Below are 26,558 nucleotides of genomic sequence, written 5' to 3'. Positions count from 1 at the left end.
TGCTTTCTATGTACCATCTGCTGCAGCTGAATCTGTAGCATGACAGCAAAAGAAATCATATTTAATCTGAGTTGTCAGTGTGAGTTTGATGTGTATATTTAATGTAGCATGATAAAAAAAGAATGTAACACAAAATATTGACAAAAAAATTATTTCTATTGAATTGTCCTTGCAGGCTGCATGCAAAAAACAACATTATCAGTTAAATCCAATAACAAGCAAGTGACTCTTATGAACTGTTGTCTTTAGGGAATCAGAAGGATACAGCTTGACCAGTGTAGTCTGATTCACAAGGAAATGACTCTCATGAACAGTTTATTTTAAGGAACCAAAATCACACAGCGAGACTAGTGTGGTCCTTTTTGCGATAACAAGCCTTTGAATCAGTCTAAAACACCGTCCTGTATAATTTACAGCATTAGCGACAAAAAATTTGTTTAATTTAAGAATGCAAAATGCAAGCAAAATGGACATAACTGAAACTAATTTAAATAAATTGGAATCTTGTAAATTAGAATTTAGCTTTAATCATAGAGAAAGAAACTATAATTATATACACATTGTTACCATTCGATTTTGTACATACTTCCCGCCTCTATTAGAGATGATGAATAAACCCGTCTCTGCATGGTTTGTGCTGTGCTCTTGTGTGTTTGAGCTCTGCAGTCTGCAAACAGGTTCTTTAATCAGCTCCATTTCCTCCGAGGAATCCAGGACGGGCGCCTGAGTTTGACTTATGAACATAGATGCTAATCTCTACTGTCTGCCTGCGGGTTCTTTCCCCCCAGTGCCCTCCATAAACTATTCAGATAGCTTCATGTCAAATGTCATAATAGGAACACTAAACTGATTAAAATCATCGTAAATGCTGGCGCAAAAGTGTCCGTCATAGAATAAGTGGGAAATTAGTCTGAGAGATGCGTAAATCTTCGCTGGTGACTGGTATTTCTCAGACTTGGGTGTAGTTTAACTGCATCCAGACTTGAAGTTCATCTATCTATGATTAGATCCATACAGCATGTTTATATAACAATAGCAGCAGACACAGATTGTATTATTATGTGTGTGGCTCATGATAGCAATCAGTCATGAGAGAGCCATAAAAAAGAGATTCAGATATTGCCAAACATAAAATGTTGTATTAGAGTGTTAGAAAAAAAAAACACACCCTGAAGGATTTGCTTCAGTTCGACGCGGCCTTGATTTAAAGAGGTAATATTCAGGTGTTTAATATTTAGTCTTGAATAACTTGCAGCGACTGCCAATAGTTCACTGTCTGCCGCTCTGTTCATTTAAATCCTAGTTTATTGCCTGAGAGGGGAACAGTTGCAAATAAATCTGAAAGTGTAAATCTGTATAGTAAGACAGTTGCGGTTTGACTCGGAGTTGTCTGCGAGTCTGTGTGTGTGATTTGGTCTGGTTTAAGTTACAGTCTGCGGTTTGCTGGTGAGGTTAACGTGGTTTGTTTCTTCTTACCCTCCTCAGCCCCAAGGGCTCCTGTAAACTGGCGTCAGGGGAAACTGCTCGGTCGTGGAGCGTTTGGCGAGGTCTACCTATGCTACGATGTTGACACGGGACGCGAGCTGGCGGCCAAGCAGGTGCCCTTTGACCCTGAGTGTCAGGAGACCAGTAAGGTAAGTGTGAAGTGGACTCAGATGATGATAGTATTTATGCTCTGTAGAGATTTGTGCTTACTTGTCTCTTGTCTGTCTCCACAGGAAGTGAATGCACTGGAGTGTGAGATCCAGCTCTTGAAGAATCTGCGTCACGACCGTATCGTGCAGTACTATGGCTGTTTGCGTGATCCGGTGCAGAAAAAGCTGTCCATCTTTGTGGAATTCATGCCCGGGGTGTGTATACCGTTATGTTTATGTTTGCTCTGTGTTGATGCAGCTCATTGGAGGGATTTGGAGATCTTTACTTTTAGAATGACTCACACACATTAGATTTAGCCCCTCAGTGTCTATTATTATTTTGTCTTTTTGTGTAAGTTAATGTAGGCTTCATGCATACTGTGGAATAAATAAGAAAACAGTAACATCTTCATGTAAACTCACCAAACACACAGTACAAAAATATGCTTCTTATTCACTGTCCATGGACAATCTGGTTTATGAACAAGTGACTCTTATGAACCAGTTCATTTTAGTGAATCAAAACAAATAGCCTCTCCAGTGCAGCCCGATCCACGAACAAATGACTCTAATAAACCAGATCTTTTTAGTGAATCAGTACATACAGCATGACCAGAGTAGCCTGATTCATAAACAAAAGACTTGTATGAAGCATATGCTTTTGGTGAATCAAAACATACAGCACATCCAGTGTCTCTTAATTCAAGAACAAATGACTTGTATGAACCGGTTCTTTTTTGTGAATCAAAACATGAACCGTGTAGCCTGATTAATAAATAAATGACTCTTATAAACCAGTTATTTTTAATAAATCAGAACATACAGCAAGACAAGTGTATTTTGATTATGAAAAAAATTATTCTTATAATATATCTTGATTCAAGAACAAATGATTCTGATGAACTTGTTCCTTTTAATGAGTCATACATACAGCAAGACTGGTGTATCCTTGATTTTTTAGTAAATCAATATATACAGAACAGATAGTTTATCCTGACTTACACACAAATGACTCTTGTGAACTGGTCTTCTTAGTGAATCAGAACATGCAGTGTTTACCCTGATTCTTGAGACAACTCTTATGAGCCGATTCTTGTTATGAAAAGATGAGTTACTGGTTTGAATCCATTTGAATTTTCTTTTATATGTAAGCAAAATCGACAAATTAATCCATTTCAAATCGAATTTAATTGAAATTAGAATCTAAAAAAACCAACTGAATCAGAATCAAATTGAATCGGGAAATGTGTATTGATACCCTGTCTTATTTACTTCACCGAATCAGGTTCTAAAAAACATGGATTGCATATATCGAAAAAAAACAACAACTGTTACTGGCCACATTCTCAGTGTCTCTTTGTGTTTTAAGAAAATTACATTGTTAAACTTACAATGAATCTGCACTTTCCAAATAATGAGCAAACCCACTCCAAAATGTCACTGGCTCGCGGACATATCCACAGTGTTCTTTGTCAGCACAACCGCACGGCTTTACGAGTTCATTTTCTCTGCAAATGGGTGTCTTTATGAGCGTCTGTCCCATCCGTCAGCTCCATTTTAATATGCACAGACTCGCGGTGTCTTAGTCACATATTGTCTGGTAAAGGGGAATGTTTCACCAAGGTCTCTGGCAGACAGATGCATCGCTGCTAAGAGCCAAAGCCACCAGCCTCTGCACAGCACTGCTGCGTCCTGATAAGAGCAGAGGTGAAGGGAACAGACAAAGAGAGAACGAGTTTGAATGAGTAGGATGTGGAATAGGGTTACGTGAGGTGACAAATGTATTGCATAATGAGGGATCAGAAGATCGCTGGAGCCTGTAGGAGTGTATTACAGTAGGATTACATATGCGGTACACATTGTTTCTTTTAATAACTTGAAAAGGACATTGTGATACTTCATAATACACAATATTACTACTTAGAAGAAGCTGTGCAAATGCATTATTGCTAGGAAGGCTAGGAATGGTTTCTTTCATTGTAGTCTGCGTCACAGGTGTTTCACGATGTTGTCCTTGAGGAGACATTGTTTCTTCGGCGAAGGGGTGTAAACAGGAAAGCTGAGGAAATATGAACTTTGTTTGGGCCGGTGTTTCAAAGAAACACAGTCACATGTGAGAAACATTTGGCACTATGATCTGTTTTTCCAGAAAGTTAAAAAAAGTTCAGTGTTCTGATGAACCGTACACTTCCAGCTCCACTTTTGTAAACACATCTGAGTGTGACTTCCTGACACACTGCTTTACAGCAAATAATATAATATAAGATAGTGCTGTGAAAAAGTATATGCACTCTTCCGGATTTCCTTATTTAAAGCTGCAGTCCGTAACTTTTTGGGGTTAAAAATGATCCGAAATCAATATTTGAGCAAGTACATAACCAGCCAGTGTTCAAAACTATCACCTTACTTTAGCCCGATTCACAACAGTTAGTTTATAATAATGTTTTCTAATTTGAGTGGTACGGGTAGGTTTTCGTGGGAAATTCGAGCATGGCACTGCATCATTACGTCACGTCTGTAAACATAAAGAAGTTGTCCCGGCTGGTAGGCTATCGCATGTGAGGATCCTGCGGGTGGTGACTCGTTTAGCCTTTTCTCACAGCAGCTAGAATAATGAAATGTATCATTTTGATGGTGGATTGTAATCCAGAAAGGATTATGTGTTTATGAAACACATGTGAATGAAATTAAATTATATTCCAGTTTTAAATGTGCTTCTGATTACTGATAGCCTGGGATTATACAAGATTTGTATTTTAAAGAAAACCAGTTCGAAGGGAGCATAATTTGCTTTTTGGGTTAAAAGAATTTCTTAATAATGAAATTCGAATGGCATGACAATTAGATTAGACTGTACACAAATTTAAATCTACATGCTAATACACACTCATACTCATAGTCACGCAATGCTGATGTTGTTAACATTAATAATTTGAATTAAATTACCATTGGTAGCGTGATTTCTTGTAATGCTTTTTTCCTCAGTTGGTCAGAACAAACGTGGCAGACTTGTTACTTTCTTGTTCAGATGGCAATATACGGTGAAAATTTTTATTTGGGTCATGTATTCCAAGATGTAGTCTAGAATCTGTGATTCCTAAGTACAGTATCCACACCGGCGCGGTAACTGACAGGCAAACATACTCCTCAAAACATTAGATTCATATTTATTAGATATTTATTAATCTTTTTGAATGTTAGTTAATAAAAGTAGTTATTAAAATAGTGAAATAGTTTACTGATGTAAAATGTGAATAAAAATACAAAGGTTTTTTATGTTTAGCTTAAGTCAATTAAATAATATTAACAGATATAACCTTTGGTTTTAATAATGTATTTGTAAATGTTGAAATTAACACTAATTGAAATTAATAATTGTTTTAAGTATTTTTCATTGTTAATTCATGCTAAGGTAATTAGCAAATGTTAATAAATTTAACCTTATTATAAATATTTTGTTAAAAATTGAACATTTATTATTTCATAATATTTAATCAAATTTAATGCATTTTATATATTACGATATAAAATATGTACACATTTAATTGTAGACAAAGTAATCACAAACACACATAAGGGTAAAAACACCATAGTAATAGCACACTTCTTGAAAAGCAACAAATATGAGTTTTAAAATATCAGCAAATTTTAATACTTTGTACTTTGTTACATAATACATGTTTACATCCCTGCATACAGTATTAACAATAATAATGCAGTAAAACATTTGCAACAACAAAAATCAAGATATCATGAAAGGGTCAAACCACTTTCCATTGCACAGTATCCTTTGGTAAACAGGTTTGAATCCTGTTTTTATGTTTTTTAAATGTCAAAGCATATGCTGACAGCTTGTTTTTGAAGTTTCCTAATAAAAATACATAGCCTTTGTAGCTTTTGGAGAATAAAACACATGCTTACATTTTATGCGCTGAATATGGTATCTGGCTTCTTTGCTCTTGTCTGTCCAGTATGATTAATCTGTGTGTCCATGTGTGTCTAGGGCTCTATTAAAGACCAGCTGAAGGCATACGGAGCACTGACTGAAAAAGTCACCCGCAGATACACCCGACAGATCCTACAGGGAGTCCACTATTTGCACAGCAACATGATCGTACACAGAGACATCAAAGGTAAATCGCAGTAGTCATAAATCACCTCCAGCTAAGAACAGTGGGCTATTGCTTTGTAATGTAAATCTGAAGGAGAGTGTCGCTTGCACCACACCACCTGAAATACATTCCTTCTTATTAGGTGAAATAACATTAGTTTGGCTCAGATTTGTTTTACTTACTTTAGGTATAGCCAAAAATAGCAAGGAGGAAATGTTTGGCATTCCTCTACTTAAGGGATAAATTCTGACTAAAATGAACAGCCAGTCTATTAGGCATTTTTTAAGCATTGATATTAAATGTCCTAAAATTATATTTACCTACCAGAAAATGTCAGCATTGCTTCAACTAGACAAGGACATTCTTTATTCACTCAGACGTGGGCCCATAAAATGGACACTTAAAGGGGTCATATGATGCGATTTCAAGTTTTCCTTTTTCTTTGGAGCGTTACAAGCTGTTTGTGCATAGATAAGATCTCTGAAGTTGCAAAGACTGAAGTCTCAAAACCAAAGAGATATTCTTTATAAAAGTTAAGACTCTGCCACGCCCCCTAAAACGGCTCATTTAAACACGCCCCCACATGTCTACGTCACGGTGTGGGAAGATTTGCAAAACACCACTCAAATGTACATGCAATGAAAGAAGGCGGAACTATTATTCCCGCTGTAGTATTGTTGCTGCTGCCGGCGCCATGTCCTGGAGACGCTGTGTTTCGTTGTGAAAGTGAAAGTACTTTGGGCTTCCAAAGTACTTTCCAAAGTGCACAAAGGCTATTTCTATAAAGTGGGGCAAATCCAACTTTGCAAGGACAGTCTGACGCTTCTGACTCACAGCCTGTAAGTACGTTTCTGCTACTGACGGTTCAAACGCAAGTTTTGAGCTGTGTAGAGTAGTGCTTGTTGTTTATGTTTCTCCGATCACAAATGCAGAGATGGTAATGTTTACGCGGTACGATGCAACGTGAAAAGCGTAAAAAGACAGTATAAGTCATTATAATCAGTAATTATGCCCCCACTGGATGCAACAAATACCTCGTTTATAATGTTTTTGTACCATCGCGCCGGGACACGACATCACAATACGGTAAGGGGCGTAACATTTCCGTCTCACGCTTGAGTTATTCGGCCAATCACAATGCACTGGATAGCTGGCCAATCAGAGCACGTCTCGCTTCTCAGAACGATGAGCTTTGTAAAAATCGACATGTTTCAGAAAGGCGGGGCATAAAGGAGCAACAATAATGTACAGTATGTGGAAAATAATGTGTTTTTTGAACCTTAAACCACATAAACACATTGCATTACACCAAATAATGTTATTTTTAGCAACATCATATGACCCCTTTAAAGTAATTGTAAAAAATGTTTCAGAAATGTTTAAGTAACATTCCAGCAACATACATTTGCAAAACTGTTCAAATACTTTTAAGGCCACATACTTTTTGCACATGTGACCAATACAGTCTCTGTCATTGCCATAACAAACCGAGGATCCTCTATTGGAAATATCCACAAGAAGTCTCTGTCCTTCCTCTCGTATTCGGTCTTAATTTTCTATTCACAGTACAGTCAAACTTCCAGGGTGTGGAAATCTTGTGGCTGGTGGGAATTAGTCACTACTCAAACAAGCACAAATCTCACAGGCAACAAGGCTAAAGCAACGGAAAATCACTCCGACTAGAAGTGTGGGAAGAAAGAGTGTGTCTCAAACTTCAAACGGCATCAGCCATAGGCAGCTTATAATTTTATGCAGTTGTCATCGTTGGTCAGACAAACATCTCGACTGGTGTAACTCAATCTGCACGTTTCCTCGCAGGAGCTAACATTCTGAGGGACTCCTCTGGAAATGTGAAGCTGGGAGATTTCGGGGCGAGCAAGCGCATTCAGACCATCTGCATGTCCGGGACGGGAATCAAATCGGTCACCGGCACCCCCTACTGGATGAGCCCGGAAGTCATCAATGGAGAAGGATACGGACGCAAAGCAGATATTTGGTGAGATCTATTGCATTTTATGCAAATCAGCGTTATTTTAGTGGTATTGAGATACTATTTCATTGACTTTCGGTTGACTATAATAATTCTCTCCTCAGGAGTGTTGCCTGCACGGTTGTAGAGATGCTAACCCAGAAGCCCCCGTGGGCTGAATATGAAGCAATGGCAGCCATTTTCAAAATCGCAACCCAGCCGACTAAGCCAAACCTGCCCGAGGGTGTGTCCGACGCATGCAGGGAACTTCTGCGGCAGGTCTTTGTTGAAGAGAAATGGCGGCCCACTGCCGAGGGGCTTCTCAGCCACCCTTTTGTCCAGGGCAGCTTCTGATCCTACAGATCTCGGATCTCTCTGGACTCTCCAGGGAAATCCACACACCTGCCCGCGGACTCACCACTCTTGCCTTCCAGGGTCCGGAGAAATCCACCAACCAGCCGACTAAGAACAAACGTGACCACAACGAGGGGGTGTGTATCTCCCTAACGCAGCTCGACAAATATCATGGACAGTAGATAGCACTTCCCGGATTGTTAATTAGAGTCATAGCCCTGTCCCAAATGAGGCACTTGACTCGAGAACGTCAATTCATGAGCTACACCCCTTTTGCTAAATGGACCCTTTTTACATTTTTAGGGCTCTCAGGAGTTGTCATAGTTGGGTAAACTTCTACAGCAAATATAATTTTGCATTCCCATTAGCTCCAAATGCAAAAGAAAAAAATCCATGATAGCATTTCCACGACTTTCCAAAAGAGGAAAAATAAAATGGAGAGATTAATCATAGCAGTCAGAAGAGAGAATGATGTCAAATGTCAGCAGTGTTAATTATTATTTTGTAATTTACTGTCTAGGTAATATAACACAAATTATAGCACTATAAATATATATTAAATATTTACAAAATGAAAATATGACAAACTTTACTAGATTTGTGATGTTGATGACCATGGAAACGTGAGATCACTGTATATAAACGGACCAAGGTTTACAGCACACTATTACCCAACATTCCTTGTGACAAATTGTATAAACTTTTAAAGGGCAGTAAGAGCTGAGAGTGGGTTGGTGACATAAACCAATTTAGTTTTTTGGCCAAATCTATTCATTTATCCAAAAATAAATTTAAATTAATTCAGTACAACTGTTCTTATAATTAATCCTCATTAAAATAATTAAATGTTTTGATATATATATTTAAGAATTAATGGTTAAAAATAATTAATACTTTCAAAATGTTATGTGGTGTGACTCCCAAAAACTTTAATATTTCTGATCACATAATTTATGATATTTCTGAAAAAAGCGCTTTTTAACCTAATCACATATTTAAAAAATCATAAAGATATGTACACTCGATGTGTAAGGATATTATTGATGGTTACACCGCATGACATTTTTAAAAATGGTATAAAGTTGTTTTTTTTAAACCATAAAATTCATTACTAAAAATGTCCACAGTTTTATAAAGTAATTTTTTTTTCCTTTTCTTTATAATGGACACTCCTATTTGTCATTGCCATTTGGGACAGAGCCTTTGGCTAGGGATTTATACAATGCAGTCAATGTGCCAACACTTACTATACTGGCACAGAATGGCACATAAAATGTCACTGCCCAAACAATACTGATTACAGTAGCTTAGTTTATATGCATTACTGCCGGTTGACTTTATCTGATCCCCTGATGCACTCGAAACCAGCCCAAACACTCTGATGCGATACTACAGGGGTTGCTGGACAAATCACATACGGTCTGTGTTTGGCACAAATGTATTAGAGTGTCATTTTAAGGTGGTCTTTTGTTTAACAGAATTCATTTGGTCATAAAAGAGAGTTGATTTTGATTATGGCTCATGTACCTCTGTATCCCTGGGTCCAATCCTGAGTGTCATTGAAAGTACATAGAAAAGACCTCATGGAGCAATTATAATGATATTTGTACTGTACAATACTCATCTGAGTAATTTTTTGTTAAGATTACGGTGTTTGATGGTTAGAATCTAACCAAATAAGAATGACACAGAGTAAGACATATGCAACCACCAAAGTGGTATGAGACAGAGAAATGTGTAATTTTTTCATGTCTTTTTAGCTAATGAAGACTGTATAAACACATCTTTTTTTAATATTATGTAACGTTTTAGTTAAAGCACTCTTTACCCAGAGATAATCACTGTAAATACGTTCCCATTGCATTCTTGGACTCATGCATAGAGCACATAGGATAATCAGCGGAGATATTTTTATACATTTTTTTAAATTCACTTTTGGAATGACTACCAAACTTTTTCTATTATTATAAAAATTACCCTAAAGTGTCAAAGCAATATTTCAGAGAAGACTACTACGGCTGGTGTGTTAGCATTCTTGTACTGTTCACTGTTCGAATACAACCAAAGAGTGAGATGCTTGAATTATGAATTTGGTCATTTCAGAACTGTTTGGTGTCTTGATTTGTAACCTATGGTGAGTTTCTTTCTTTTGTTGACTCAAACTATTCTTTTCTAATATGCAGAGTTTTCCTTATCATTATGAAAATAAACACAATATAACAAAAAAGTTAAAGCAATAGTTCACTCAAAAATGAAAATTTGCTGAATTTACTCCTCCTCAGGTCATCCGATATATACATGAGTTTGTTTCTTTATCTGAACAGATTTTACATTACTTGCTCACAAATGGATCATCTGCAGTGACTGGGTGCCGTCCAAACAGCTGAGAAAATCACTATAATCCAGAAGTAATTCACATGATTACAGTGCAGAGAAAAGCTGCTGTGTTTATTATTTTTTTATAAACAAATCCATCGTTAATAAGTTTTGGACTCTCATTCTGACGGCACCCATTCATTGCAGTGGATCCACTGGTGAGCAAGTGATGTAATGCTAAATTTCTCCAAATCTGTTCTTGGATGACATTTTTTGTACTAACTATTCCTTTAAACATACATTGTCTTAAATGACTTTTTTTTCTTTTTTTTTTTAAATCTTGTCCAAATGTAAATGCTAAACTTTTGCTGTTTTTTGTTCTGAACTCGAAAAAAATACACCAGCAGCAATTCATGTTGCAATTAGTGCCTTCTCTGATGCCCTTATTCTGAGAGGTCAGTCATTTTAAAAACATTTAATGGTGGAATGTGTTTTATGATGTCCTTCAGATGGTTTCAGTATCACGCATTGATGCTGTCAAGGACATTTGCTGAAGATCTTTTACTGAAGAGGATTGTATTGTAAATATATACTGTACCGAGCTGTCATAATGGTTCATTATATTCAAAGTACCTTAGTCACAGTATATTGTTATTGTTCTGATTGTGGAGCGGTCTGGGTTGCAGATGATCTCAGCTGAGGGTGAACAGACGATGCTGGTTTTTGAGGGGCTAAGAATGAAGAATTCTGTGCTGCCTTCATGAAAAAGCCTGGAAACATTTATCAGTGATTTTGTACATTTGAATAAATAAATTTATTGTCTAAAACCAGCTTCTGTGGTTATTCTGTGTTGTTTGAATTTTAACATGAAAAATGTTAATGTTATAAAATTTTCAGTTGCAAATACATTGATATAATAACTTGTATGTAAAATACAGGTTATAACTTATCATTCTAGACAAGCATGGTGCATTTGCAGATTTGTAAGCGTACAGTGGTCAATAATGCATTAATACACTTTAAATAACTAATATGAACTGAATGAATTTCATATGTAGACTACTTTATTCAATTAGATTTAAAATATCAAACAATGTTACATCTGCTAACAAATGATACGGGAGCTTTCTGGCAATTAATTGAGCAAAAGTTCTCAAAACGACAGCCATGTCTATGAACAATATATCTATTATTTTAGCTTGAACCTAACTAACTTTTACTTTTTCGTATTAAATAATCGTTATTTCTTATTCCTATATTTGTTATATCGTGTAAAACGTTCCTGTTCACGTTTAACTGTAGCTTATTAAACACTTTTCCTTTATTATTTTAAGAGTTTATTGACAGCAAGTTTGGCGAGAAGAGCACATGAGCGTGTTTGGTAACCTCACGTGTCCTGACTCACTTCCGGTCTTCCACCGCTGGTCTGTCTGCATGCTCAACATAAACACGACCGCTTCAGACTTCTTTAAAGACCTATTTCCAGGATGTCCGCTTCTCGTACGGTCATATGTCTGCTGAGGAACGACCTGCGTCTGCATGATAACGAGGTACTGTAAATATCACAGGTTTTCTAATCTATAGAATATAGAAGCGTTCGGTCTGTTGTCTCGAGCAAAACACACTCGCGCCTGAATCAATACGCTTTAACGTTATTACATGATACGCTGCTTGAGATTTAACAAGTTGCAATGATTCTCTCACTAATAATATTTTTTAACTATAAAAGAGAACACTTGAGAATAATAAATGGAATACGTTTAATCTGAGTTGCAAAACATCATGTCCATATGAAGCGAAATCTGGGCGCTCATTGGGTGGTTTGTCGGTAATCGTCACAAGGGGTGTGGCCAAATACTAGCGCTTCTATGGAGAATGTGCTGTTTTATAATAAATGAGTCATATACATATACAAACATCCAAATTACATTTATTAAATATTAAATTATATCTAATATTTGAATTATAGTTATATTTATTCAATTTAAAAGTACTTTATTGGCATGATTGTGTTTACATACAATGTGTTTACATTATACAATATTATGTATGTATGTATATGACACCTAGCAAACCTTTAATCTGTTAAATTAATAAACATTTTAATTCTATGAACTGGGCAGATGAACTTGTGCTTGCTTTGACAAGTTAAGCTTTGTTGGACCTATTAGAAAAATATGACAAACCGGTTTTACCTCACTCATCCAGGTGTTTCATTGGGCTCAGAGGAATGCCGATCACATAATCCCCCTCTACTGCTTTGACCCGCGCCATTACCAGGGCACCTGTCACTTCAACTTCCCCAAGACTGGCCCGTTTCGTTTACGCTTCCTCCTGGACAGTGTGAAAGACCTGAGGGCCACACTGAAGAAATGGGGCAGGTGGGAACTTCATTACACACAGAATGTACTTTCTGTCCACCTACTGATGTTATATGATTAATATGTATTTATATGCCTTTGTGCAGCACACTGTTGGTGAGACAAGGGAAGCCGGAGGATGTTGTTAGTGATTTGATTCAGCAGCTGGGTTCAGTCACAGCTGTGGCATTTCATGAGGAGGTGCGTTTCAGTGCCATTAACAGCCATCACTGATTTTATAGGCTCTGTGGCCACATATAGTGCTGGGAATGTGAAGTGCAGTCTGACACTTTCTGTCTTTTACCTGAAGGTGGCATCAGAGGAAAAGTCTGTGGAGAAGAAGCTAAAGGACATCTGCTGCCAAAACAAAGTCAAAGTTCAGACTTTCTGGGGTTCCACTCTTTACCACAGAGATGATCTGCCATTCAGTCACATTAGAGGGTAGGACAAGTGTTGCAGTGTTATTTTAGGATTATGTATATACTATTATAGTATATATTAATATTTAAAATAAGCTTATTTTTTATATTTTCAGTTTTTGTTTTAATTTTAAGTTGATAATTGTGCCTTTTTTCAAGTTTATTAGTTTTAGTTATTAGTTATACTTTAATATTTCTATTTTGCTCATTTATTTTTTGTTTTTAAGTTTGCATTTTATTTCGAGTTTTTGTAAGTTTGTTTTTCATCTAATATTTATCATTTATTTTAGAATTATGACAATTACTGAAAATTAATGTCACTTAACAATAACAACACTAGTATTAAGTTAAGTGTAACCTTAGTTAATCCCTTCATGGGATTTGGATAGTTAATGATAATGTTTCAAAATTTAGAGAGTATTATGGAACTGTTATGGTCTGTGCCTTTCCCTCCTACATAATATTATGCTATCAACATAGTTAAATTCTGCATTTTTAATAGTACATCTTCCCTATACTATACTTTAACAACTTTACCAAACAGGTGTATGAAAACCATTATCTGAAAATGCAAAATGCCACATAACTAATTCTTTTATTGTTTTTTCATTGCTTTTGTGCTTAAAACTGCACAGTTTTTTCATTAAAATAAACTTTGGTGCTGACATATAATAAAACATAACCAATTACTTTAGCCTATCTATGTTAGTAAACTTAACTCATTCAACTTTCCTAGGAAACTTCACAGAAAATACTGGAAACTATTTAGCAAGAGCACTGCTACAGTAACTTCCTGTTTTTTAGGATCTGATTAGTAATTGCAGTTTCAGTTTCAAATCATGTGGGATCAGCACAATATTTGTGAGATTGAATTTCCTGTTTATGCTTCTAATTTCTTCTGTCTTTGTTAGGTTACCTGATATTTACACCCAGTTTAGAAAAGTAGTTGAGGGACAGGGCAGGGTGCGACCTGTCCTTTCCAACCTGGAGCAGGTTAAATCTCTTCCCGTTGGACTGGAGGAGGGCACCATCCCCACATTTGAGGGCCTGGGACAGATGGGTACCTTGATTTACATAAATGTACTGTATATAGAGCAAACTGCTCCAGTATCTCAAGATCCAAAACATGACACAGTCAGCAAGATGGTGAAAAGCTCCAGGCTGAATCAGTTATTCATATTTCCTCTTTCTTAATATAGCAATATTACATGAATTGTGGTGTGATTTCCTCTCAGATGACTAATCCTCAGGGGAATATTTAGAAGATAAACCAAATTCACTTTTTGTTAAGCAGTGAGGAATAATCATGATATATTTCCTGTCTGTGGTTTCAGAGCCGGTGGAGGACTGCCGCTCGGCTTTCCCATGCCACGGTGGAGAGACTGAGGCTCTTGCTAGGCTGAAACATTACTTTTGGGATACAGTGAGGCCTCTACTTACAGTTTTCTAAAAATGACTTAAAAAATTGTTCACCCTAATATTCGAATTTGATAAAAGTTTACTAACCCTCAATGCCATCCAAGATGACAGTAGATGAGTTTGTTTCTTCATCGAAAGAGATTTGGAAAAATTTAGCATTACATCATTTGCACACCAATAAATCCTCTGCAGTGAATGGGTGCCGTCAGAATGAGAGTCCAAACAGCTGATTAAAAACATCACAATAATCCACAAGTATCCCACACGAATCCAGTCTATCAATTAACATCTTGTGCGTGTTTGTGATAAGTCCTCGATCCATAATATTGCTTTCTCCAAATTCGTCTTGCTTGAATCAGGAGAGAAATATGCACAGAACAAGCACTGTTTACAAGCAAAGATAGGCCTCAGTTCTAAAGAAATACTGTATCTCTGTGGATTTTGATGTTAGAGGACAACAGGAGGTGAAGTGAGATTATGGATTTGTGGATTATTGTGATGTTTTTATCAGATGTTTGGACTCTCATTCTGACGGCACCCATTCACTGCAGAGGATCCACTGGCGAGTAGGTGATGTAATGTCCAAATCTGTTCCAATGATGAAGCAAACTCATCAACATCTTGGATGACCAGAGGGTGAGTAAATCAGCAAAAATTAATTTTTGGATGAACAACTCCTTTAATCAATGAGAGAGGGTTACTTAATGCTCTTGTTTTATCACAGAATGCTGTTGCAACTTATAAGGAGACCCGGAATGGCATGATCGGAGTTGACTATTCCACAAAATTTTCTCCATGGTAGGCCCTCAAAATGATGTTTTCATAATGTATGAGCAAAGAACAGACTAATACTGAGCAGTCTTGGGTTTTTGATCCTCCTCCTTCAGGCTGGCGTTGGGCTGCATATCACCCAGGTACATCTATGAGCAGATTAAGAAGTATGAGGCTGAACGAACCGCTAACCAAAGCACATACTGGTGAATAACGTGTTTAGGAATATGTTTTCAAATAAAATTAGCTTGTGTCAGTTTTTAATATGCAGCATTACAATTTTTTCTTTTTGTGTAGGGTGATATTTGAACTTCTGTGGAGAGATTACTTCAAGTTTGTGGGTTTAAAATATGGAGACAGAATATTTCATATGAATGGTAAGTCTGGATTTATTTTGCAAGTTTTTTACACCCATTTCTGTTCAGTGTCACACGATCCTTCAGAAATCATTCTAATATGCTGTTTTGGTGCTCACAAAATATTTCTTATTATCAATATGATCAATGTTGATCAATTATGTGCTGCTTTTTGTTGAAACTGTGATAATTCTTCGATGAATAGAAAGTTCAAAAGTAGAGCATTTATTTGAAATTTTGTAACATTACAAATGTCTTTGTCTTGTATTAAATGTCTTATATCAATTTAATGCATCCTTGCTGAATATAAGTTATCATTTCTTACACATACTGTCTTACACAACTTTCAAACTGTAGTGTATGTGGAGAGCAAAACATGTACATTCTCATTAGTGTTAATTAGCATTAGTGTTCTTAGAAGCTCTAAACTAGTGATTCTGTGCATTGAAGCTCTAACATGACGTGCTCTGCAAAAAAAGCTCTAACACATGATTGTTTCTTCCTTCATTATCTGAAGGTCTGCAAGACAAGCATGTGTCCTGGAAGACAGATATGACATTGTTCAATGCATGGAAAGGTAATGTTACTCTTAGAATTTGCTAGTCTTTTTATCCAGTTCTTAATTTTGTACTTGATTTTATTAATCAACTGAAGAATGCAGATTTCAATAGATTTTCTCTGAATTAAAAGTGAAATATTTTCCGCTTGTTGTTCAGAGGGGAGAACTGGGGTGCCGTTTGTAGATGCGAACATGAGGGAGCTTGCACTGACAGGGTTCATGTCCAACAGAGGACGTCAAAATGTGGCCAGCTTTTTGACCAAAGACTTGGGTTTAGACTGGAGACTGGGCGCTGAGTGGTTTGAATACTTGCTGGTAGGAAACATTTGCTATGTGTGATGGAGTGGGTTGATGCTCTCTGCTTTTCGCTGCCGTTTGATGCGCTATTGTCTTTCATTGGTGTCAGGTGGACCATGACGTCTGCAGCAACTATGGAAACTGGCTCTACAGTGCTGGAATCGGAAATGACCCACGAGAAAACAGGAAGTTTAATATGATCAAACAAGGACTGGATTATGACAATAACGTAAATTGTAGTTTTTACAGGTCTTTTACGGTAATAGCATGTTAAACCAAAAAAACGCCTGCATTCTTGATTCATATATTTTGCTAGCACATCTAAACAAAAAAGTAAGAGTAATTGTCTAGTTGTCACACTTATTACTCCAGTCAATATTTCTCAGAGTAGATGTATGTTTAGAGCTTTCTTATTTTGAAAAGTAATATTAGTTATTTGTATTCTTAAAACAAATGGATAAACTTGAACTTTTATGACAACCTGCTCCAATAGCAATGTGTACAGTACTATGGGGTAAGTTGACACAGTGGATCATGACATAACCATAATCTAAGTAAAATAATGATAAAACAATTCATAGAACACTTAAATTGGAAAAGGAAACAAAAATATCAAACCATTGTTTTAATCAACATAAATTGTATTAAATAAACCAATAAATAATTTAGCAGGTTAGTAACGATTAAAAGACTTTAGTAAAAAAATAAAAGAAAATATATTAAACAAAATAAATTACAGTTTTAAAAGTGCTTAATTACACTCTGATATCATTAAATTAAACAGATATTTAAATGATTCAAATGATCATTAATAATAAATTAACAGCTGCTTTTGGTTCCTAAACTTATGTGAATCATATTCATAAAGACATATTCTGGTATTTTCCACTTGCTCTTCATTGTCCCTTAAATGAGCAGGCTTTACTATGAGCGTAAGTGTAAATATAGGAAGAGGAAGTTACACATACATGCATCTGAGAGATTACTGCTGGAAAAGCCATATTTTGATACAAAATTGACACTTATGACGTATCTTGAAGGGGGAATATGTGCGGCAGTGGGTTCCAGAGCTTCGAGGAATTAAAGGTGGGGATGTTCACACCCCCTGGACCCTCAGCAACTCTGCACTCTCACGCGCCCAGGTTTCACTCAACGAAACATACCCTTCCCCTGTCATCATAGCACCCGAGTGGAGTCGCCATATCAACAACAAATCAGTAAGATTATCAGCAACTTAACATTGCAGATGAGCTTGTTTTTAAACAAATTACATAATGGAACTGGTTTCTTTTCAGTCTGGTCCACCAGCAAAAGGAAGGAAGGGCTCATCTTACACACCAAGACAACACAAGGACAGAGGGATTGACTTCTACTTCTCCAAGAATAAGGGTTTCTGAGGAGGAGATGTAGTGGAAAAGTGCTTTTTCTGCTGCTGGGCATCACAAATAGATGTGAGGCATCTGTTTAGGCCACAGGCTACACAGTGTAATGAGGAAGGGGAAATGAAAAATAGTCTGGTTTTGTGTTGCCCTTTCTGAATCTGTTGTCACATGCGGATACAGAAACCGCTGATCACATTTTTATGAACTGTAACTGGTGAAGTCAAGTATGATGAAAAGTTATTATACCTAAAAATAAAAGGACTGGGATTTTTTTTTCTGGTGAGTTTTCCCTCGTCAAATGAAACGGTGATGACATTGTAAGAAAACTGAAAAAGTTTGAATAGTGTGCACATTAAGAATTATTTTTCCCTCATTTATTCAGAAATAGGAAGTGAGAAGTGTGAACTGTTTCAGTTTGGTTTTAAAAAGTGAGGGAAAACGTTGTAAAAGACAGCTGTGTGCTCAAAACGCAGTAAAAATGTGTAAAAAAGTAAGAAGCAACCATTTTCTCCCCTTCAAACTTTAAAGCGTATTTTTGAGACATGAATAAAGGACTTTTCTTAGGGTTACTCCATTTGATAATGTTAAAAAGAAGTCAAAATACATGTTTCTTGTCAACAAAATTGCTTCCTGTATGTTGGTCAAACCACTGATTTTGGTGGCCAATAGGCTATTTTAAAACAAAATTGCTTCACTGTAAATTAAACTGAATTCTGACAATGCTGTAAACATAATTAGACAAATATTGTATTGTATTCTTCTATGCACTGAACCAAAACGCTTCTGCAAAAGAGACCATTTTACACATTGTTTTCCTCCACAGTCAACTACCCAGCATAATCACAGCGGAAATTGCCCATATTTGGTGTTGAGCAGATCTGAGATCAGTGGTTTTGTTGCGACCATTTCCTCCTCTTCATATGAAGTTTACTGCGTAGCATACTACAGTCCGTGATTTTTTATTTCCCTGTTTATCAGGAGCGTCAGAAAATGACACCTTAAACTGTTGTATCACTTTCTCGAGTTAAAGGCGGAGATTAACAACTTTAGTTTTTATAACAGTCAGATTTTGCCATAAATATGGCATCAAAATCAAGTATAGACTATGAGGCGATTCCAGTAACAGCTTTAAACTGCAGTTTCCGAAAGAAACTGGGGCTGTATTTGAATCCAACAAACACAGTGGCAGCAGACTGGAGGAGAGTCGCCGAAATAATGGACTTTACCTACCTGGAGATCAAAAACTTGGAGAAAAGAGACTATCCCTTTGAAAAGGTCTTAACGGAGTGGGAAACTCGTCCAGAGGCAACAGTAGCAAATCTACTGTCGATTTTACAAAAAGCTGAAAGGAAAGATGTTATATCTGACCTCAAAGAAATTATAGGTATGTCAACAAGATTATATTATACTATATGTGATAATAAATGAATACTAAAAGCATATTTAGTATTACTGTTTTATTAATTATGTATATGCTTTCAATAATTAAAATGAATTAATTGAAATGCTTTATAGTCACATTATCAATATTAGGAAATGAAAATTTAACAGAACAATATAGATAACAGAAGGGTATAATCGAAATAAGTTTTATTTAACAGAATTATAGTAGTAGAAAACTGAGTATGAAAATTCACATTTTATTGCAATTCTTGTACACTCACTTAAACAAAAGTTGTCTGTTTATTGAAAGACCTTTTCAGGAAATTATCCATATTGCTAAAAAAGAAGGGGGGGGGTCTCCAAAGAGCATGATTAAGAAAATAATGACTAATTCTGAGTACAGGAGATTGTGAACATTTAACACAAATGAAATGGCTTTCATTATTTTGGACAACAGAGAAGGTCTCCAACTAAGTGCTGTTGTATGTTGTTGGTGTTTGTGCACAGATGATGACTGCAGGAAGTATTTGGAAAGACAACAGAGGAAACCTGTCCAGGTTCCAGTGGTGGACAGCTGTGGGCCGCGCACACAGGAGCGAGACGGCATCACACTGTATGATGATCCACAAGGTGAGTTTTCCCTGTTCTGTCTGAATGCACTGTGGAGTTAGTTGTGTAGCGGATTTCCAAACTAATCATTGTCTTCACTGGACAGGTCTGACACCGGAGACCTTTGATGCTTTCATCTGCTATTGTCAGAATGACTTCCAGTTTGTGCACGAGATGATCAAACAGTTGGAACAGACTGAACGCAACCTGAAGCTGTGTGTCTTTGACCGAGACGTCCTTCCTGGCACGTGTGTGTGGACCATCGCCAGTGAGCTCATAGAGAAAAGGCAAGTTGGTTTGGGGCTATTTATCATCCAATGTTCACTTAAAGTTCATCTTTAAAAAATATTATAATAATAATCATTAATTAAAAATTTTAGTTGTAAATTTAGCAGTATAAAAATTAATACCCTTTCATAATATTGCTGTGGTGACTTTCATTTTTTGATTTTTAATCTGTTTAAACAAAATCTACAACAGTAATATCAGTCATTTATTGTGTGTCAGTCATAAAATAAATATTTAAAAAATCTGCTTTTGGTATTGGCCAGCAGAAATGTAATATCTGTGCATTCCTAGTTATTATTATATGCATTTTTATACATTTATAAATTCTTGATGAATTGTTTAAAATCTTTAAATGTTTGTGGTCAGTTGTAATAATTTAGTTTTTGTTTGTTTTTGCCCTTTAGGTGCAAGAGGATGGTGGTGGTCATTTCTGATGACTATCTGGACAGTGACGCATGTGACTTTCAGACTAAGTTTGCTCTCAGCCTTTGCCCAGGTACAACATTTTTCTTAATACTTATTTGAGTTGTATTGCCATTTTTATTTCTAGCTTATTAGGGCCAAAGCACTGTTCGAAGGACCCTATTGATTTTTTGTCAAGTTTTGACAACTTAACATGCTTAAACCTGAAATTTGAAACACACCAGAGTTCGAAGCCATAAACTTAGTGCATATGTCAACTCTGTACATATAGTTTACATTTTGCAATGATGTAAACAATCAAGCAGTTAAGATTTGCTGTATAGTATATGTCGCTTTAAGTGAGTATCCCCCGATTTCACAGACAAGGCATAAGCCTAGTCCTAGACTAAAATGTAAGTCTGAGCTGTTTCAACTGAAATAAACTTGCAGTGACTGATCTTAAAATTGATCAGTGCCTTTGATTTGTCTCAAGATGCACCCTAGTAATGTTTTTTTTTCCCTAAGCATGTTTATAAAAATTACTTAAATGTCCTAATTGAGCTATGGCCTAATCCTGGTTTAGTCTAAGCCCTGTCTGTGGAACCGGGCCTACATGGGTTGAAAGTCGAAAAGGAAGTAGTAGGAAGTCTGTCTCTTACAACAGTTTTGAAATAGTCCTTCTAAATTTACCTGCTTAAAAGCACGTCATTTGTTTTCCTAAAGATTGAGCCCATCATTACTGTTTGGAGCTATATTTCAGTCATCGAACTCTCCAGTTGTTGTGATATATCTGTGCAAAGCTGTGCTGAAGTATGCATTTCATGTCATTAAAACTGAAGGATAATGCAGCAACACAGAAACTCTTGTAACTGTTTGACTTTTGTCTCTGCTGCAGGAGCTCGCTCTAAATGTCTAATCCCTGTTGTCTACAAATCCATGAAGAAGCCTTTTCCCAGCATTCTCCGTTTTCTGACCATCTGTGATTACACCAGACCCTGCACACAGGCCTGGTTCTGGACCCGGCTGGCCAAAGCACTCTCACTGCCCTGAACTTTTCTATAGACACTGTTAAAGGTTTACTTTGCAGTCATCACTGGGTAAAGCTATTCTCTAGAGGATGAAGGGAAAATACCTTAAGTGATTTTTGCTTGATTGGGAGAGTTTCTCAGACTCAGTAGTGAGTCCAGCTTATGAACATTTCAAGAAAGGTACTTTTTGTGGTATTTATGACAGATACGTCTACCTTAATCAAAAGGTTGCTCAGTTTCCAAAGCAAATCCCTACAAACGGTTATTCATTTGGTTTCTCGTCTTGTTCACAATGTGCAGAAGTGTGTTTTTGTTGAGTGTTTTTGCATGTGAAATCTGAAAGTGCATCAGCTATCTCATTTTACCTATGATTTGCTAAACTTTTAAGCTTTTTGAAGTGATGTATGTAGTAGTATGGGCTCATAAGAAACACTTTTGCTCTGATGTTTTAATTAGTCGTTCATACTGGCAGTGTTTTGTGTTGTAAATATATTTCTGGATGTTATTTTTGCTCTGCTGTTTGACATGAACATTGTTACTCAGCATTTTTCGGTAGCAGCTTAATACAGATTTACAGATCTGAACTTTATCTCGGTCACACAGTCATGGTTGGTTAACCATGTTTTCACATCTTCAGTAACTTAATCTTTCTTTGACTGCACATGATCTTCAACTGGCTTTAATCTGTTAGATCAGACTTTGTCTTATATGAAAACAACAAACTTTTATATTGTTTTCTCACATTTTACAACATTATACATACAGATGAATATATATTGGCTGCTATGCATATAGCATTAATGATTACTCAAAAATGTATTAATTTCTCATTGTCATTTTTGTGTATGAAGATTAAGTTGCCACATTTACCACACATCCTGTTGGTGGAAACTCTTTCTACTGAAGCAGTGAGAAATTCTTCTGAAAAAAAACAACTTCTGAAGCTCATTAGAAAAACCAATGAGTAGTAACCTCTGTTGCAAACCTTGCAGATATTAAGATAGAGGTGTGTGTGTGTGTGTGTGTGTGTGTGTGAGAGAGAGAGACAAGATTTACAGCATACATGATGTGCTTTTTTATCAAACATGTTTGGTTATTGATTGCACAGACGGGTTGATACTATGAATAAAGTACCTTTTGAGTTGCTACTTAAAAACTGACCACTGATCCAGTGAAGCACAGGATTGTAATGTCTCACATTTTTTTAATCAAATAATAAAATTCTATTTAGTTTTTGTCATGTCCCCGGGTACAATACACTTCTTTTCTTCTTCTTGAGAATATTGTTGCAGTTGATCCTCATTAAATAGAATTTCTCTGTGTTTTCAATTTTACTTTTCATTCTACTCTTTTGTAATATCCCTTTAACTCAAGGCAGTTGCCTAATGACATCTTCCTCCAGGAAGTGACCTGCATTAGCAGTCGTTTTCACTTTAACAGTTCACATTCTATGATGAATGTACAGAAATATTATGAAAATATCAAAGGATAGTTAAAAAATAAATAACAGAATTATGTATTTTCAGGTTGACACCATGAAACTTCAGTTCTGACTAACGCTGTATTTCCATAACGTCAGGTATTCTGTTAATGTAACCCATTTGTTTTTTATGTTTTTTGGACACCTTTGTTTTTTTGTTTTTTTTTAAGAAAAGATTAAATTATTAATCTTGATTTACTTGCAGAAGTCCTCTACCATTTAGAAATACTTTTTGAAGAATTGTCCATGTACTGTTTATGCCACGAGATGGCAGTATAATAAACCGTAAAAAGGCCACTGGCCACAATGCATTCTCCAAAATAAATAAAACATTTCAAAATGATAATTAAACATTTAATGGAACTATGTCTGATTTGTCACCAGTTATTGCAAAAAAAAATAATAAATACAATTAACTTTGCTTGATTATTCTTCTTACTTAGCCTTTCAATTTAATTTGTCATATAAAATTTTCTACTAAATAATAGTAATCGTATTAATAATAATCATCATATTAATACATGTATTGTTAATATCGCAAAATTATATTACGAAACATCACAAATTTATTGGAGTAATATTAACTAGTAACCATGATATTTGGGCGGAATCCACTGTTACAAAACTAGAGATAGATAAGAGGGTAATTACACACTCAAGATGGCCGACTATCGCGTCCGTCAGTGTGCAGGAATGCGGTGGGCGGGGCTATAGGCGCTAGTGGCAAAGTTTGGGATGATAGAAAGGCTGTTGAAGATAATCGCGGAGAGGAGCTGGAATGCTACTGCTCTGCGGATTACAGTAACATTTATACGTTGTTTTCTATAAGCACACAACTCTAGTGCTTGAATTCAGCTGGATCTAAATAAAGGTACGCAATCCTGAGAGACATGTCGGAGGACCTGAGCTCCCAACCCTGGTCCATCAACAAGGATGACTATGAGCTGCAGGAGGTGATCGGTGAGTGTGTACATTCTGCCACAGCCGGTCAATACATGACATGACAAGTTTTCTGCTGCAAACACTGCGTAAAAATAAGTTGGGCTTGTTGTTGTCCAGGGTAACGTTAACAGTTAGGTTGCTGCGGTTCTGTAGGTATTAAGCTGTTAAATTATGTATTTGAACCGGGATTTGGGCTTTTAAACAAATTGGCAGTTGTTAAGAACACGTGACATTGGATTTAAACGCTCAAAAAGACTTAAAAGATAGTGAGTTAAATAGGTGTCTGCAAAAGACTCAAACCTCCACTTCAGTTGTCAAGCCTGTCACGTAATTTATGCTAATTTCAACTTCAACTCTCTCTCTCTCAAAATAAGTAACGTTATACTTAACTGTTTCACCACTTGACTGAAATTCTGAAGGTGTCGAGGAAGTTTATTGGCGCTCATGTAAATAGCCAGTGGACATTTTTCATGTATAGTTTGCATTTCAGACTAAATTATTCTGCACACACACACATTCTGCGACAACGCCTCATTCTGCTGATAAGCCTGAGCTGCACGTGCTGTAACGCTCCCTCAGTAATGACGGCCTTGTCTTGTGCTTCTTTAATATTCTTAATATCTTTACATTTTTGTGTGTGTGTGTATATATATATATATATATATAACACAAAATATCACACATATTAGGCTACAAATGTTAATATGATTAAATATTATACATAGACATAAACCTATTGGTTGACAACATTGTGCCATCTATAATGCAGGTACCGCCCACTTTTGCTGCTGGTTAAAAACTGCTTACTGACTAATGCTCAGCGTTAGTTTACACATGACTGTTAAAACATTTCGTAGAGTGAGCATAGTCCGCTTAATTTAGAACCGAGTCAAATGTCAGACCGGTGAGAACCCCCTTTTCATTTTGGGCCTCAAAAACCCTCAGAGTAGGACATATACTGTCATAAACCAGGCTTCACTGTATATGCGTTGTATTGATGTGCGCATGCCCAGTAGCGCCATACGTATCCCTTCAGTTGTCGCGTGCACGCGCAGACCCTTTACGAACCCTCCGTTTATAGGGATCTGAGTCTGTACATTATAAATACAGGCCTGTGCACAACAGTAATGTTGTGAAATATTACAATTTTAAATAACAAATTTCTGTTGTAATATATTTTAAAATGTTTTTTTTTCTGTGGTTGCAGAGTTGCGTTTTCAGCATCATTACTAAAGTCTTCAGTGTCACATGATTCTTCAGAAACAATTCTAATATGCTGATTTGGCACAGTTATTATTATCATAAATTATTATGGTCTGCAGATATTAATAATGACTTTGAAAAGTTACAACAAATAGAAAAGTTATTTTAAATTTAATAACAGTTCAAAATAATACTGTTGTTAATTAAGTAGTAATTTGTCATTGTGAAGCATAAGATACTTATTTTTCTAAAAAAAAAAAACTAAAAAAACTAAATCAATTTAGTATGTATATATATATATATATATGTGTTTTTGGTGGCAATTCTGTATGATCTTTTTGTTTTAGCTAGCAAACAAAACAACTCTGTGGACTGGTGGTTAAAGGTTTATTCTGGGGACTGAAAGGTTAAAGGAGGGATACACTGAAAAGGATATTAAACACACGGTTTCTCCAGAGGGAGGTTTGTGTAATAATAAATGCACCATATGTGGCTTAACAGAGTCCACCACCCCCTTGTTTTGTGGCCATAAAGACAGTCATATGCTGTAATTCTTTTTGATGATCCATGACTGTCCAGAGAGTGAGGTTTATAGCCAGGCAGTATAACGGCCTACAGAGGTTCTCCAAATCTGCTTTCTAGGCATGATCTACTCCCATGTGTAACTCTCGTCATTCTCCGAATGTTTTATTGACTGTATTGTTTTGGTTACTGGTTGGTTTAATCTTGTTACATCGCAGGGTTTTAGCATGAGATTACTTCTATACGCAGTCACTGGAGTGCTGGAAGAGTCATCTGATACCTGACATATATCTTTCCAGGGCTATAGACCCCAAAGGGAGGTTTTCCACACAGCTTTTTACATGTTCCATGTTTTGACAAGGTTTTACTAGTTTCCAAAGCTGTAAAGCTCTTGCCAGAGTAACTCATAACACAGTCCAAACATTTATTTAGTATAGAAGTATTAAAGTAGGGTAATTAAATGATGTTAATATGCTCCTATAGTTTCATGTTTTCAAAATGCAACAAAAAAAGGTTATTGCTCTTTACTATAGGAGCATATTAACATTATGATTAATATAAAAAATATGATTTTGGCAATTGTTTGCTTTTCTTTGGAAATAGTTGTTTTAAAATGTGTAAAAAAATTGCCATGTTAATTTGTCAAAGTTGCCAGCCTAAAAGATAAAAAAAAAAAAAGAAATGTATCCAAAGTGACTTAGAAATTAGGATTTTAAAACATATTACACTAGTCAACATTTGAAGTGGATCAAA

At 36.2% G+C, this 26,558-nt stretch overlaps 4 protein-coding genes across 5 annotated transcripts in view; all 4 read left to right on the top strand.

Annotated features, from left to right (window-relative positions):
* LOC306865033 (mitogen-activated protein kinase kinase kinase 3-like) overlaps positions 1-11,208 on the top strand; it is a 56,753-nt gene extending 45,545 nt beyond the window's left edge. The window contains exons 14-18 of the mRNA XM_079409361.1: positions 1,486-1,634; positions 1,719-1,850; positions 5,638-5,767; positions 7,565-7,742; positions 7,841-11,208. Of these exons, the coding sequence (XP_079265487.1) occupies positions 1,486-1,634; positions 1,719-1,850; positions 5,638-5,767; positions 7,565-7,742; positions 7,841-8,069 (818 nt within the window). The 3' untranslated portion in view covers positions 8,070-11,208. The remainder of the gene's footprint in view (positions 1-1,485; positions 1,635-1,718; positions 1,851-5,637; positions 5,768-7,564; positions 7,743-7,840) is intronic.
* A 575-nt stretch (positions 11,209-11,783) lies between these two features.
* On the top strand, positions 11,784-19,332 carry LOC306865028 (cryptochrome DASH-like). Its single transcript, XM_079409354.1, has 14 exons — positions 11,784-11,935; positions 12,594-12,766; positions 12,853-12,946; positions 13,056-13,186; positions 14,076-14,224; positions 14,499-14,587; positions 15,308-15,381; positions 15,471-15,560; positions 15,652-15,731; positions 16,228-16,287; positions 16,427-16,584; positions 16,676-16,795; positions 17,607-17,783; positions 17,862-19,332. The coding sequence occupies exons 1-14, from the start codon at positions 11,873-11,875 to the stop codon at positions 17,961-17,963; spliced, it is 1,560 nt and encodes a 519-aa protein (XP_079265480.1). The 5' UTR covers positions 11,784-11,872; the 3' UTR covers positions 17,964-19,332.
* On the top strand, positions 18,861-23,529 carry LOC306865029 (myeloid differentiation primary response protein MyD88-like). The gene is made up of 5 exons (XM_079409355.1): positions 18,861-19,332; positions 19,839-19,961; positions 20,047-20,227; positions 20,633-20,724; positions 21,526-23,529. Exons 1-5 carry the CDS (start codon positions 19,029-19,031, stop codon positions 21,678-21,680), a joined length of 855 nt encoding a protein of 284 aa, XP_079265481.1. The 5' UTR covers positions 18,861-19,028; the 3' UTR covers positions 21,681-23,529.
* Positions 23,530-23,833: 304 nt separating this feature from the next.
* Positions 23,834-26,558, top strand: part of LOC306865026 (serine/threonine-protein kinase OSR1-like) — a 43,760-nt gene continuing 41,035 nt past the window's right edge. For both annotated transcript variants that reach the window (XM_079409352.1, XM_079409351.1), the window contains exon 1: positions 23,834-24,098. In XM_079409352.1, the coding sequence (XP_079265478.1) occupies positions 24,029-24,098 (70 nt within the window). In that variant the 5' untranslated portion in view covers positions 23,834-24,028. The remainder of the gene's footprint in view (positions 24,099-26,558) is intronic.

The sequence above is a fragment of the Barbus barbus genome (assembly GCF_936440315.1).
Source record: "Barbus barbus genome assembly, chromosome: 46".
NCBI lineage: Eukaryota > Metazoa > Chordata > Actinopteri > Cypriniformes > Cyprinidae > Barbus > Barbus barbus.
The sequence above is the reverse complement of the archived record's forward strand: the minus strand, read 5'-3'. Positions and strand labels throughout refer to the sequence as shown.

Bases quoted from the DNA above. Each gene is read 5' to 3' on its own strand.
- LOC306865028 (XM_079409354.1), top strand. From the start codon at position 11,873: ATGTCCGCTTCTCGTACGGTCATATGTCTGCTGAGGAACGACCTGCGT. The intron at 13,187-14,075 runs GTAGGACAAGTG...TGTCTTTGTTAG, and splicing joins CCATTCAGTCACATTAGAGG to GTTACCTGATATTTACACCC. The intron at 16,288-16,426 runs GTAATGTTACTC...CTTGTTGTTCAG, and splicing joins ATTGTTCAATGCATGGAAAG to AGGGGAGAACTGGGGTGCCG.
- LOC306865029 (XM_079409355.1), top strand. From the start codon at position 19,029: ATGGCATCAAAATCAAGTATAGACTATGAGGCGATTCCAGTAACAGCT. The intron at 19,333-19,838 runs GTATGTCAACAA...GTTTGTGCACAG, and splicing joins TGACCTCAAAGAAATTATAG to ATGATGACTGCAGGAAGTAT. The intron at 20,228-20,632 runs GCAAGTTGGTTT...TTTGCCCTTTAG, and splicing joins AGTGAGCTCATAGAGAAAAG to GTGCAAGAGGATGGTGGTGG.